The following is a 15758-nucleotide window of genomic DNA, read 5'->3' as shown; positions in this document are numbered from 1 at the left end:
CAGGTCCACTTTTCGTTGCCTCACTTGAAAGTGTCAGACAGGAGGGAAGGAGTAGCAACTACTGGATAAGGATAAAAACAAGTCTTGGTGTATATGCTTTTTCTTGAAAGTCAGAAATTATATTCCGTGAACAAATATTTATCTAATAGCACCCAAATGTCCAATACTGTATTAAGTTTTCATTGCTGTCACAAAACACCTGGTAGAAACAACTTGACGGAGGAAGGTTTTATTTTGTTTTTAGTCCATCATGGCATGGAGTGTGTAGCAGAACAGAAGCAGAAGCAGATCCTCTCACAGCAGTCAGGAAGGAGAGAGGAAATGAGACTAGGGACTAGATATGACTTCAGAAGCATGACCCCAGTGACCTGTTTCTCCAGCTAAGCCTACTTTACAAGATATGTACCACCTTCTATGTGAACTCATGTGAAACATTTCATATTAGAGCATAACACTGCCCCAGTAATGTAAGCTCAAAATGAAAAACACTATCTTCTAAGAATCTTAAAAATCTTAATCCCTCCAACTTGTTTCACACAGTTTGTTTGCCCAAACCCAACATCTCTTCTAAGACTCAGGACAAACTCTTAGCTTGTCCTTGAAGAATAAAAAAGATGAAAGTAGCTGGGCACTAACACTGTTAGTCCCAGCCCTCAGGAGATGGGGACAGGCCAGCCTGGTCTACAAAGTGAGTTCCAGGATGCCAGAGCTGTCACACAGAGAAACCCTGTCTCAAAAACTAAAACAAACACAAAAAAGATGAAAGTGACACCGAGTAAGTTTCCATTCCAAGTGGGAATAACATGAGAATAGCAAAAAACAGTCAGACCAAAACAAGACAAAATTGATTGAGGCAAACATTAAGTCCTGTAGATCCCAACCTGTGCCAGGGCACATGGTGTCATTCTGTTGGCTTGGGAAGACCCACCTTTGTGACCTCTTGAACTTGTTTTACCTTTCCTTGGCTTGTCAGGCATTCCACATTGATGGCATCTCCATTGTATCTTCATCTTAACCTTTCTCTTTACTTACTGACCTGCTCAGACAGAGGCTGACTGCTGCAGTCTTGACCCTGCCACACATTGCCTGGTTTCTCTAGCTTTTCTTTGAAAAATCTTGATAGAAACCTCCAAAAACTCTTTCAATCTGCATGCCTGCAAAAGCATTGTCACATAGACAGGAGACAGTACCACAGTCACCTGCCAGACTAAGCAGTAGCTGCAGTGGTTTATGAGTGGCTAGAGAGTGGAGCATGATAAAGTTCATCCGGGGAAACAATGTATTTAGTGGCACTATGCTAATAGGGGTCCTGATGGCTCTTTTTTCAAAAGGAAGTTTTTTACTTATATATTTTACATTTGTTTTTGAAGTACTGTCAGTTGAACCTAGATCCTCATACATGGTAAGGCAGAGGGCACCAGATCCCATTACAGATAGTTCTGGGCCACCATGTGGTTGCTTAGAATCGAACTCAGGACCTCTTAACTACTGAACCATCTCTCCCACCCAATGATGCTGATCTTTTTAAAAGCATGCCTTCCTTAGTTCCAGCTTTGGATTGGCTGATGAAACTAAGTTAACACATTTATATTCTTATTTTGCTCCCAATTTTCACTATAAAAGTAAATAAAGCAGCTAGTGATAGCGTTGGTCCACAGTCTGAACACATTATCAGGCTTGAAATTTCCTCTGCCTAAATTATTTTTAAACTTGGTCTCTAGCAGTCTTAGGAGATGTCTTAGTCAGGGTTTCTATTCCTGCACAAACATCATGAGCAAGAAGCAAGTTGGGGAGGAAAGGGTTTATTCAGCTCACACTTTCACATTGCTGTTGATCACCAAAGGAAGTCAGGACTGAAACTCAAGCAGATCAGGAAGCAGGAACTGATGCAGAGGCCATGGAGAGATGTTACTTACTAACTTGCTTCCCCTGGCTTGCTCAGCCTGCTCTCTTATAGAACCCAAGTCTACCAGCCCAGTGATGGCACCACCCACAAGGGGCCCTCCCTTCTTGATCACTAATTAAGAAAATGACTTACAGCTGGATCTCATGGAAGCATTTCCTCAAGGGAGGCTCCTTTCTCTGTGATTACTCCATCCTGTGTCAAGCTGACACAAAACCAGCCAGTATAGGATATAAACAAAGTAGTTAACAGTTTCAAAGAACTCAACATTGCCCCATAGAGCTCTTCTCAGGACTACACATAATGGTTTACACATATGAGTAGTTTCTTAGAATGACTGACTTCAAGATAATTTTCATCATTGTTTTTATTTTCTTTGTTTGCAATAATAGATGTTCGACAGTAGAAGTAGAACTTCTCAAGATGTCCTTTAAAGTATTTTCCCATTTCATTTATAAGTGAATATTCTAATGTTTTTGGCAAAAAGCTAATTATAAAATTGTATTTTGAGAAACAAAAATAAGGAAGTATTCTTATTAAATGAAATCTACTTATGATCACACTTATAATTTTCTTCTCATTTAGGTATTACCTAAAAAATAACATGGAAACAGAAACACTGTGCTCTGATGAAGATGCCCAGGAACTCCTTAAGGAAAGCCAGCTCTCCATGCTGCAGCTCAGCACCGTCGAGCTTGCCACCCAGCTATCAATGAGAGACTTTGATTTATTTCGCAATATTGAGCCTACTGAATATATTGATGATCTTTTTAAATTAGATTCCAAAACAGGAAATACTCACTTGAAACAATTTGAGGATATTGTTAACCAAGAGACATTCTGGGTTGCCTCAGAGATTTTAAGTGAGTCAAATCAGCTGAAAAGAATGAAGATTATTAAACATTTTATTAAAATTGCCCTTCATTGCCGAGAATGCAAGAATTTCAATTCCATGTTTGCAATAATAAGGTGAGTTTATTTAAATACCTATATGATGACTTTTCTATACAGGTACCATTGAGTTCTATTGTTCTTGTTCAGAGCATGGTACCTACTCTGACATGTGGTTATTTATACCCAGTGAGACTCTCATTAGAGAAAACTTAATATTTTTTTTTTATCAGTAGGTATTAATTGCAGATAGCTTCTTGGTTAAGAGTGGAAGCTACTTCCCCTCTCAGTACTGGGACCTTATCTGGTTTGAACTTGTCACAGGCTCTGTGAGTTCCTATTTGCATCAGTCTTGTATCAGGAAGATGGTGTTTTCTTGGAGTCATTATCCCCTCTGGCTTTTGCAATCTTTCCACTTCCTCTTCCAAATAGATCTGTGAGCCCAAAGACATCCCATTTACAACTGGATGTTCCAAAGTCTGTCACTCTGCATGTTGCTTATTTGTGGGTTCTTGTATTAGTTCTCTTCTGCTTCAAGAACTGCACCCCCCCACACACACATACACACACACATTGATAATAGCTTAGGAAGACACTGATCTGAGTCCCAGCCTGGTGTGGTCCCTGTGCCTTCCTGATAGTGTTTCTAGGGATCGGTGGCTGATAAAAGGAAATGGGGTAGCTAGAACAGAAGGCTAAGAGGAAAGCTTATTGTTGTTGTCTGTTGTTTTGTTGTTTTTGAGACAGAGCCTCTTATATATCTCTGGCTATACTAGAATTCACTATGTAGACCAGGCCTCAAACTCACAGAAATACACCTCCCTCTGCCTCCCGGGTGCTAAATTAAAGATGTGCACCAATGCACCCAGCTAGGAAAGCTAATGTTAACTTTTGAATAAGCATTATGTATTTACACAGCAGCCCACCACTATCTGTAACTTCAAATCTAGGGGATCTAATGCCTTCTTCTGGCCTCTGCAGGCACCAGGCATGCATGTGGTATACATACATACATATAAACAAACACTTATGCACATAGATCTTTAAAAAATAAAATATGCTGCTAACACACCAAACATATCTTGGTCTGTTTCTGCATTCTATCCTAGTGTTTTAACCATAGTTGATAGAGCTTTAAAGCTTTAAAGGTCTTGAGTTCTCATAACTAGTCAAGTTCTTTGTTCCTTTCCTCATCCTTTCTCTGGCTATTGCTGGCATGTTTGATATTAGCCTCAGAGTCAATTTATTTAGGTCTTGGGAGTATTTTCATTGAAATTACATAAAATACAGATTTATTTAGCAATGGCTCCTTTACCCCCAAAGCACTACTACACTTCATTTTCCCTCTGTAACATTCATAGTTTTATTCTTCTAAGTCTTGAATACTTCTTTGAATGTTCAGTATATATTACTAATGAATGGCATCTTTAATTGTCTTAATTACCCTATAATCTGATGGGTAATGGGGTGCGTTTGTGTGTGTGTGTGTGTGTGTGTGTGTGTGAGAGAGAGAGAGAGAGAGAGAGAGAGAGATCATGGTAAGTTTTATCACGTTCTTTGATGGTCTTGTGGTTTGTGAATTTTAATGTCAGTGCTATGCTGGGTTCATAAAATTTAGAAGCGTTCTGCTTTATACTCCTAAGGCAAATGTTCTTTAGTCTTTTGCTACCTGTAGTTGTTGCATTATTTCTGAATGAGGGCTTTCCTATACTAGCTGTTTACAAGGGTTCATTTAAGAGAGAAGCTGGGGTACAATTCCTAGCTAACAGGAGTGGACTTGTAAGTTATTTTGCCATTGGCTTTTTAAGTGAGTGGAGATTGGCAAACTTAGAGCTGTGTAAAACTTAGTTTCTTCATGCTATTCTCCTGAACCGCTTCCTTTTAGAATTTATCTTTACAGGCACTGATTTAATATTACTGCTCCTGACACTCATGTTGAAGAAATCGACCCTTCCTGATGTCAATGTTTAGCTTCATGTCAATTCTTTAGCTTCATGTGTCATTTTTTGTGCCTCTACTTACTGCTGTTTAAACCTTGGCTAACTTTTCCTTCATTCTAGTTTGGGACTTGGCTGCTTACATTTCTGTTTTATCCTTCTTACAGTAGTGGGGAGGTGATTTCTTAGAAACAAGGGGGAGCAAACATTTAATTCCTACCTTAAGATTAGAAGTTGGAGATCATTTTACATGTAGGTAGTGTAGGTAAAAATCTGATGCCTGAGAAGCAGGGGACTGAACTAGGAATGTTGAGATGTACTAGGTGCACACTATTGATAGCTGAACTTTGGTATGCAGCATGAAAGTAAAGGAATGAGGAGAGACTGATGCCTCTCATGAATTATATTTTCAATTTAGGGAATATCTGAACTTGTTTAAAGTCCACTGCAGCAGGGATAGTGGATATCTGGAGACTTAGGGGACAAGATTGGAGCCTTGAGATACAGAAACTTGAATCAAGAACCTACCTCAGTCAGTCATTTAAACTGTTTCAGGTCGATGTGTAAGTTACTTGATAAAGAGCAACGCTCTGATGCTTGCATTCCTTTTAACTATTATGTGATTGTTACATTTGTCTCTTACATGCAGAGTATAAAGCAATTGTTAGACTACCAGAGGTCCTCTGGAAGAGATTGTTCTTGTTTTAAGATAAGAGTCCCTTTTGTTTATTTTTTATGTAGTTCTCTTTTGTTTCACAGTATTAAAATGGGCCCAGCTTATCTCTCCCTATAGACCACAGTTGTGTATTTCACTGACCTGAACCTACCCTCCCTCTAAATCCATTCTTAATGTTTTTATTCTCATTTTGATAGTGGCTTGAACCTGGCACCTGTAGCACGACTCAGAGGCACTTGGGAAAAGTTACCAGGCAAATATGAGAAACATCTTCAAGATCTACAAGACCTTTTTGATCCATCTAGAAATATGGCAAAATACAGAAATATTCTTAGTAGTCAAAGCATGCAGCCTCCAATTATTCCACTCTTCCCTGTTGTCAAGAAAGATATGACATTTCTCCATGAAGGTATTTGAAGTCATTTGAAAATCAGCATGTTTAGCTTTAGCTGCAGCATTTTAATATATTATCCATTTCAATATAATTATTTCATGTCACTAAATCTTCATACAGTTAAGTACAGTGAATTTATGACATCTAAAGCCATATTGTTGACAGTAACAAATTGAAATGTTCCCAGTAAAAGTTCAAATATAAACTCAACACAAAGATGAAACTATTTGCTAACACTTAATATCTCCACCTCCCTAGTACTCAGGCATGTATGTACCAAACATACCTAATTTGCTTTAAGCTTAGTAATGTTTTTTTCTTCCAGTTTTTTAAAATTTAAATCTCATATAAGTAAAACTGTCCAAGACAAATGAAGAACTAATAAAATATGATAACATGATCAGTTTTATGGGCAAAAATTAAGTATTGCCAGTATCCTAGAAGCTTGCTCCTGCTCACTCCCAACCTTCCCCCTCTTCCTCTCCCCAAAGATGATCTCTATCCTGATTTCTAATGCCATAGTTGAGTCTCAGTTGTTCTTGAACTTTAGGCAGATTCTCAGAATGTTTGTTTGATTTGATTTTTGTCTTATTTTGGTCAACATAGGATTAGGGAGAATCTTCACCGTTGTCCAAAACTGCTTAGCTTAGTGTTCCATGTCTTAGTGCTGTTCAGTGATTCATTCTGGTTTGTGGGTTTAAGTAGTTCCCATTGTTGTCCTGCTGTGAAGAATGCTGTTTATTCTCTGTTCATACTCTTTAGGCAGATGTAGTCTTTTTTGTTTGTTTGTTTGTTTGTTTTTTGGTTTTTTTTTTAATTTTTGGTTTTTTCAAGACAGGGTAGGCAGATGTAGTGTTAATGACTATACAATATATTCTGAGTAGACTCTGTAATTGAACCCTTAAAAAAAATGGTGTGGTGGTTATGTTGGTTTCTAGCACTGGGGGTGTTCTCTCACTGCTCATCCTTACCATTGTCTGTTAAATTGGGGCTCTGTTTTTACACATTACAGTAAGTATGTGTTTGTATCTTGATGTGCTTATAATTTCCCTTCCATGACTATGAACGAGGCTGAGCATCCTCTGTGCAGTGATCCTCTTGACAGTTGCCAGTTTGGATTCCTTGCTCTTTTTGTAGTAGGTTTCCCATTTTGTTTACAATTTACAAATATTCTCTTGTACATTCTGGGTATAGAATAAATTTGCCCTTTGACTGTTTTAAGGTTATTTTCAATGATTAGAAAATCTTTGCTGGGCTGGGCGGTGGTGGCGCGCGCCTTTAATCCCAGCACTTGGGAGACAGAGGCAGGTGGATTTCTGAGTTCGAGGCCAGCCTGGTCTACAAAGTGAGTTCCAGAGCAGGCAGGGCTACACAGAGAAACCCTGTCTCTAATTAATTAATTAATTAAAAAATAGAAAGTCTTTGCTAAAAAGTTTTTTTTAATCTTTTACCATTATAGGTCATTTACAGTCTATTTGTATTAACTTTTCTGTAATAATGACATTTTTCCTACTCTCTTCCCTTAGTAATCAAGTACTGTTTTTCTATTCTTATACCAGATGATATGTGTCAGTGTGTTTGCCGATATTCATTAATATTGATTTATTTCAAGCCATGTGAAGATCTTGGACTATTCAAGTTTCCTTTACTCATCTACTGTACTGTCAATCCTACATTGTTTTACTGTCAGTTACTAAAATTAATGTTTAATCTTGTGTGTGTCTATTTGTGTTTTCTATTTCTTTCATCCTGTGTTTCTATGTGTCCATATGGCTATGGCTAGTGTACTTTGTGGTCTGGGGGACTTTGTTGTTTAGTTGTTTAGGAGTTTATGTTTGGTACTTCAGACATCATTATTACCTTAAAGTGAGGTAGATCTCAATTTTTGTTCATCTGAAAGGCCAAGACTTCAGTCTCAGAAATGTTTGGATTGGCAACTACTTTCCTTCAGCATTTTGAAGTAGCATCCATTGTTTTCTGGCCCCCATTGTCACAATTGAGACATTAACCGTATACTTGCTATTCTTTGTGCTGCCTCTGCTGAGAGCTGCAGTTGGACCTTTGCCTTCTCATGGTTTTCTGTTCTGCTAGGTTTTATAAAATATGAGATTTGTAATTTTGTTTCATTGTTGTTCTGGTTTACATTTATGGGTCATATTAAAATAGATTAATTGTTTTCCTTCAGTTTTGGGACATTCTGTGTAGTTAGTTTATTTGCCCATTTCTGGCATCAGTTTTGGGGCTCTGGTTTTACTTTTGTCTGACTTGCCTCTTCAGCCTATTTAGCCTCTCAGCTTCCTGCAGGTTATCTTGTTATCTTGCTGTTCTCCCAGTGTTGTCATTCTTGGTAACAATCCCTCTCTTCAGCTGTGTCCAGTCAGTGAAACCTGTCACTGAATTCCTATTCTAGTTCATTGTTTCTCAGTTTTACTGTTTCTTTTGTTTCATATTCTCTGTTAAAGTAGCAGTCTTGGTTTTGTATCTTTGAACATGTTTAACATGGGTATTTCAAAGTTTCTCTATAATGACTCTGTGATCCTCTTTCACATCTCGTCATGTTCATTTTTTTCTTCAAGTACATTGGTGGTTGGTTTGTTGGTTGGTTGGTTGGTTGGTTGGTTGGTTGGTTGGTTTAGAGAATAATGCAAAAGTTATCTCCCCAGAATCAGAAATTTATGACTAATGTTCTATTCTTCCCAAAAGGATTAAACCTTGCTCAGTTACGGCTGTTATTAATCCCAATTTTTTAATATATGTATTATGTGAATATTTTATTTTATTAATTATTTTATTAAAATATTTATTTATTAAAATATTCACATATTTTATTTTATGTGAATATGTATGTATAGTCACATAAATATTTCACATATTTCATATATGTGAAAAAATTCACATTTTTTAATATATGTATGTGAATATATCTGCTACTTCTTATATAGTTTTTTTCTTTTAATATATATACACATACATACACACACACACATGAATGAGCACACAGTGTCTGTCTTCAGACACACTAGAAAAGAGCATCGGATCCCATTATAGATGGTTGTGAGACACCCTGTGGTTGCTGGGAATTGAACTCAGGACTTCTGGAAAAGCAGTCAGTGCTCTTAACCGCTGCGCCATCTTGTGAGCCCCAATTCCAAATGTTTTTAATTCATTTCCAGGTTTTTAGGCTTTATTCCAGTCTACATTTGGTTCATCCTTGTCCCCAGAATAAAGTCAGAGTCCCAAAGCAAAACATTGAAGTTTAATTGAATTTAACTCAAGCACTGAAGGGCTCTATTCAGTTGTTGTTTCAGCTCCCTGTCCCCTGTCTGCCCTTGCTAATTGTCATCAGCAGGTAGAATCTGCTAGTTAGCCTAGTCTTCCTGACTCAGAATGTCATCATCATCACATCACATAAGAAAAGATTCCCACAGACCTCTAATGGAATCTTAAAACATTGATCTGACTTGAGCATGATTATTTTATTTCCAGCTGGCATTCAGGCCACGAAACATTCTGTGACCAGTGTGCAGATCCCACTTACTATGAAAAGGGATGTGATCTAGACCCATAGAGCTCTCAAACTTGGCTTCAGGGCCTTCCCTGTTAGAAAAATTGGCTTGCACTAACAGTTACAGACAGGTATAGTCAAATGCTACTATAGTCCTGTAGACTGACTTTTGAACTCTGGCATTTTTTCCCGATGATTTGGACTAGGTAAGCCAATAAATGGGCTCTATCTGGTCTCATTGCTAATCTCTTCAAGAAAAGTTGACAGTCTTCAAATTTGTAAGTTAAAAACTTACACACAGGTATTTTCATACCATGTGTATGAATGATTAAAGTCTCGGTGATAAATTCAGATTCTGAGAGAGAAAAAGTGAATATGAGGCCAGAAAGTATCCCTTATGACACAGCTACCTTAGTTTTAGCTAATTTTTTGCCATTTGAGAAAAAAATCCAGTTTTGCTTAATCTCCCACTATTTACTCCTGTGAATATATCTGCTACTTCTTAAATAGTTTTTTTCTTTTAATTTAAAGAATTATAAAGCAAAAAGAAACAAATGTAGGCTGACTTAATAGAAAGTAAGTAGGCCCAACAGTACCCTTGTCACCTGCCTAGCCTAAGTTTTCAGGTGCTGTAGCTTCCTTTCAATAGAGCAAACCATGTACAGAACAAGAGTGTATGCTGGGTAACTTGTGTATATGCCTGTGAGATAATGAACCAGTCTTAGCAGCAATAAGTAAATGGTAAAAAAATTAGTCACTTTCTGTCTTCAGAGTCATTATTCCCATGGGAAACACAGCTCTTAGAAACTCATTCCCTGGGATCAGGGCTGAGCTGTCTATGAATTTATCAAGTCTTAAAAGGGAATGGGGGGACACTTTGATAAAGAAAGCTTATTTGTACTCAGGAGTTATAACTGAACTTGTGCTACTTGAAGATAAAATTGTAATTATGAAAGTTAAAAAATATGTATTTCATAGGAAATGACTCCAAAGTAGATGGCTTAGTTAACTTCGAGAAGCTAAGAATGATTGCCAAGGAAATCCGTCATATTATTCGAATGACTTCTGCCAACATGGACCCTGCCATGATGTTCCGACAGAGGTATGACATGGAAATCACATTACGGTAGCATCAAGGGTAGTGGGGTAATGATGTCTGTCTTTTGTTGTGTACTATACTAAGTGTTGTATCCACATCAGTCTCTAGTAATCTTTCATTACGGTAATTGTCACAGGTAAGCAATATTAAACTTCCATTTATATCTGAAGAAATTGAACCCCAAGCAGTTTTGTTCTATTTTTAATTTATATATGTTTGCCTGCATGTATGTCTGTGTATCACATATGTGCAATGCTTGCAGAGTCCAGAGAAGGTGTTGACCTCTCTGGAACTAGAATTGCACATGCTTATGAGTTACTGTGTTAAGTGCTGGGAATTGAACTCCGGTCCTCTGCAAGAAAGGTCAGTGCCTTTAACTGCTGAGCCATGTCTCCAGGCCCTCAAGCAGTTTTTATATAACTTGCTAAGATTTGAACCCTAGTTTTTCCAATTACTTTTCTGACTGTACAAGCACTTCTGTCTGCTGTTACAGAAAGCAAACAAAGGCGACTGCTGAGCTCCCTGCAGTCATCTAAGTGCAGATGGTCTCATCTGTTTCTAACCTACGTAGGAAAGAGTTATCTGCTTCTCTTCTAAAGGCCTAGCACATCTAACTGGTACTTCAATTTTCAAAACATTTCTTTCCCAAAAGTTACAGTTATACTGTAACTGTTTGCTTGCATGTAAACTCTTTCCCAGAAAGTACATTTAGCCATGCCACATCTTCATTAGAGTTTCATTTATCTTTTAATTTTATCTGAGAATTCTTTTTGGACTCACTTTGTAACGGACACTGGTCTAGAACTCATGATCTTGCCTCCACTTCCAATTGCTGGTATAACAGGTGTACACTGCCACACCCAAAACGAGAATGCTTTTTTTAATTTGATACTTTGTGTACTATAAAGACTTACAGACTTATGTATAGGGTTTATAGAAAGTATGTTATTAAGCTGTTTCCAGTAATTTTTATAATCTTCAGCATGTAAATAGACATTACAGTCCAATTTTTTTATCAGATTTTTCTTTCAGACCTCTCCAAATAGGGCATTAATAAATAAAATAATTTTAAGCACATATAATTGCCGTGATTTTAAAATACTTGTATTCTAAGAAAATAAAAATACTTGCTACTTTCTAGTGTGAATTAGATTGAGTTTGGCTGGGAGAGGTATTGCTTTGCTTGCTTCGCTTCGATCACTGTGGAGCAGTCACTGCTTTTCTTTGCTCTAGTTTAGAGATTCTCAGAGTAGTGGGGAAGGAATGCCAAATCTCTTCCCTCTCTTTTCTATCTCTTGGTAATGTAATGAAATGTTACTTCTCCAAAATGTGGAAACAAAACAGTAAGAACCAGGGACTGAAGCACACCTGGAGGAGGCGTGTTGTCTGTTTTTGTTTTTGTTGAATGTCCTAGTACAGTGGGCTTTCCACTGTCTCTTGTCCTATGTGAACTTCCATTTTACTCATGCATGTTTTCATTGTAGTGCCTGAAGACATAACAAATTAGTTCCCTGCCAAATCATTTGATAGTGTACTAAGGTGCCAGCTGTACTTCCAAATTAACATAAAGGCCAAGAGAGAACTCACTCAGTAAAGTGCTCACAGTGAAAACTTGACTCCTTGTCAGTCCCCAACATCATGTAAATTGACTAGCTACTACCAGCCAATGAAAAGAATCCTGTCTCAAAAAACAAAAGGGGGAGAGGGGGGGTCAGGGGACAGGTTTATAACACCTTAAGGAACAACACCAGAAGCTTACCTCTGCCTTCAACCCACATAAATGTGCACACGTAGCCACATACATGCACACAAACACACAATTAAAAAGCAGCCTGGCTGTTTGCTTGGGAATAACCTGGGTTGAGTAAGAAATGAATGGGAAAATAAATATATTTATTCTAGTTCAGTTGTGTCCACCAGTACCTAAGGTATTAGGGTCTCATTCTCTTCCCAGACTGGCTTGGAATTCCTCCCAAGTCATAGTGCACAACAGCATGAATGCACACTACCACCCCTGCTTTGATATTTCTTTTTTAAAAAATTGGATATTTTCTTTATTTACATTTCAAACGTTTTCCCCTTTTCAGGTCTCCCTTTTGGGAACCCCCTATCTTATCCTCCCTCCCCCTGCCTCTGTGAGGGTGCTCACCCACCCACCTACCCACTCCTGTTTTCCCGCCCTGGCATTATCCTACACTGGGGCATTGAGTACCCTCAGGCCCAAGTGCCTCTCCTCCCACCAATGTTGATATGTCTTTATTTTCGAAGTTATATTTGTTAGTCAATTTTTTTTGTAAAATACTTCATTGGAGAAATTTCTTTACTTAAAAAAATGGATTTATATATCTGTTTGTTCCTTGTAATTTTTCAGTATTTAAATGAGTGGCTCCAAAAGTATGTAAAAACTGTTCTTAAGACCAGTCCTTACACTTGCAAAAACAGAATAGAAAGTTTACATGGAACAGATGGTGTCTCATAAGCTGTTTAGCAACATCAACTTATAATGGCAGGCAGTGGTGGCTCACACCTTTGATTCCAGCACTGGGGAGGCAGAGGCAGGTGGATCTCTCTGCATTTGAGGTCAGCTTGATCTACAGAATGAGCTCCAGGACATCCGGGGCTATATAGAGAAACCCTCTCTTAGAAAACAAACAAAAAAACAAAAACAAAAATCAACTAATGGCTAGACAGGTATTTAAAATACCTGTTGATCTAAATCATGTTTTAAAGTACATGCTATAGAGGGGTTTGGCCTTCAGGACTCAATGTGTCCTTCCCATTCCTTCATTTCATTAAAGCCATTTTTTACTGTTAAGATATAATTTTTTTCCTGTAAAGTTTTCTGTTCTGTTCTGTCTGCATAAATTCTCTGACTCTCAACTGTTGTCTTTTTCTGTGCTTTCCTATTCAAATACATGCTTCAATGTTTGTGGCTCTTGCTTACAGGAAGAAGAGGTGGCGGAGTCTGGGGTAAGTGGGGAAATGAACAACTGGAATGAAGGTTGTGCAACTCTTAACATGTGCTGCATCCTTTTCATTAATGCACGCAAATCAGATAGCATGCCTTCTATTAACTCCGTCAGCCTACACTCTGACAAATGCCTTTTGCTAACAGGGTGAAAGTAGTGATGGAACTAGCCTTGTGTTGGTCTCAGTTTTGTTTGTTTTGTTTATCCATTATTGGCATTCTGTAATCCCTTTTTAGATTTAAATTTAACAGATTCATGAGATGTAGGTGATAATAACAAATATTTGTTGCATACTTCCTGTGTCCTCTACACTGTTTTAGAATATTTATTCTCTAAATGAATAACCTTTAAAAGTCTCCTTTTACCCTATGAACTGATCTGTTAGCCCCGTGGTGCAGATGGGGAAGGTAAATTGTCCCATCTTGCAGTTTATTGATTATGTATCCAAACCTAGGCAGTCTGTTTTAAAAGCTGACCACACTTTCTCTAATTTCAGTGCTTATTTTATGAAATTGAACATAAATGTTAATATGTTAAAAAAGTCTGTGAGGGTTGCATTTTCTATTAGTTTTGCAGAGAGACATCTTTATTTAATCTGTATTGTAAAAATGAATAAAGGTTTTAACCCCTCATCAGATCCACTGAATGCCTGAAACCTGAAGCTTAGATTGAAATTTACTTTAAATTTCTACCACCTTTGTATAAAAAGATTTTCTTTTCTTCCTAAAACTTCTTAACTGCTCAGCCTTTTGTGATTTAAGTAGGTTGTGAACTCTGCATTGCTGGCCATCCAGTTTAGAGCCACAGACAGGTCTTATGCATCATTTCCTAGACCTTTCACTTTAAATAAGGAAAGAGTTAGTACTGTAGGTGCATGGAATTGCATACAGAGAACACAGAATTTTGATGTTTAAACTAATGAATTGTGAGGTTAGATACTTAGGCTACATATAAGAATTTTTTTACCTATGTCTTTGAGTCTTATTCATGGTCTTGTTGTTCCTTTGGTGAATTTGACTTTCCTCCTCTGGTGTGTTTTTTGTGTGTTTTCTTCTACGTCATATATTTGTGTCTTGGTCTTCCCTGGTTCTTCTTACTGAAAGTAGAAATTGATGGCGTTACTACCTCAGCAGGACATCTTATGTCCTAGTAACTGAGCTACAGCAGCCACTGTTCAGCCGATAGGGTTTGGTCCTGTAGTATTTGGGGTTTTCAAACAGCAGATATTTTTATTTCACAACAGTATTTGATGCTTTGGTAGTAGTTCCAAAGATACTTTATTATCCTCTGTCAATCTCATGCATTAGAAGTTTGTTGGTTTGTTTACAAGCTAACTTTTTTATTTTGGATAACAACTAAGATAAAATTATTAAATGCTAGTGTCTTAGTCAGGGTTCCTATTCCTGCACAAACATCATGACCAAGAAGCAAGTTGGGGAGGAAAGGGTTTATTGAGCTTACACTTCCACGTTGCAGTTCATCACTAAAGGAAGTCAGGTCTGGAACTCAAGCAGGTCAGGGAGCAGGAGCTGATGCAAAGGCCATGGAGGGATGTTTCTTACTGGCTTGCTCCCCCTGGCTTGCTCAGCCTGCTCTCTTATAGATCCCAAGAGCACCAGCCCAAAGGTAGTACCACCCACAAGGGGCCCTCCCCACTTGATCACTAATTGAGAAAATGCCCCACAGCTGGATCTCATGGAGGCACTTCCTCAACTGAAGCTCCTTTCTCTGTGATAACTCCAGCCTGTGTCAAGTTGACACACAAAACTAGCCAGTACAATTGACCCCTTGTCAACTTGACATACAAACACATCACTATTAAGCCTCAACCCTTACTTTCTTATTCATCCCCAAGATCTAAATTACTTTAAAAGTCCCACAGTCTTTACATATTAAAAGTTCAGTCACCTTAAAATGTCCAATATCTTTAAAATTCAAAGTCTTAAAAATTCAAAGTCTCTCAACTGTGGGCTCCACTAAAATACTTTCTTCCTTCAAGAGGGAAACATATCAGGGCATAGTCACAACCAAAAGCAAGACTCAAACTCCAATGGTTCAATGGTTCAATGTCTGGGATCCAACTCAGGATCTTCTGGGCTCCTCCAAGGGCTTGGGTCACTTCTTCAGCGCTGCCCTTTGTAGCACACAGCTTGTCTTCTAGGCTCCAGCTGCCTGTACTCCACTGCTGCTGCTGTTCTTGGTGGTCATCGCATGGTACTGGCATCTCCAAAATGCTGCTATCTTCCACTGTAATTAGGCTTCACCAATATCCTCTCATAGGTTCTCATCAGGGTGACAAGCCTCTGCTATGCATGACCCCTTCAAGTACTGGGCCATCAATTGCAACTGAGGCTGCACCTTCACCAATGGCCTTCCGTGGCCTC

At 38.2% G+C, this 15758-nt stretch overlaps 1 protein-coding gene across 5 annotated transcripts in view; it reads left to right on the top strand.

Annotated features, from left to right (window-relative positions):
- Rapgef6 (Rap guanine nucleotide exchange factor 6) overlaps positions 1-15758 on the top strand; it is a 183335-nt gene that overhangs the window by 140866 nt on the left and 26711 nt on the right. For all 5 annotated transcript variants that reach the window (XM_052195332.1, XM_052195333.1, XM_052195331.1 and 2 more), the window contains 3 exons: positions 2489-2872; positions 5605-5816; positions 10285-10408. In XM_052195332.1, the coding sequence (XP_052051292.1) occupies positions 2489-2872; positions 5605-5816; positions 10285-10408 (720 nt within the window). The remainder of the gene's footprint in view (positions 1-2488; positions 2873-5604; positions 5817-10284; positions 10409-15758) is intronic.

Source organism: Apodemus sylvaticus, chromosome 10 (genome assembly GCF_947179515.1).
Source record: "Apodemus sylvaticus chromosome 10, mApoSyl1.1, whole genome shotgun sequence".
Classification (NCBI taxonomy): domain Eukaryota; kingdom Metazoa; phylum Chordata; class Mammalia; order Rodentia; family Muridae; genus Apodemus; species Apodemus sylvaticus.
This window is presented reverse-complemented; position numbering and strand designations above follow the sequence as displayed.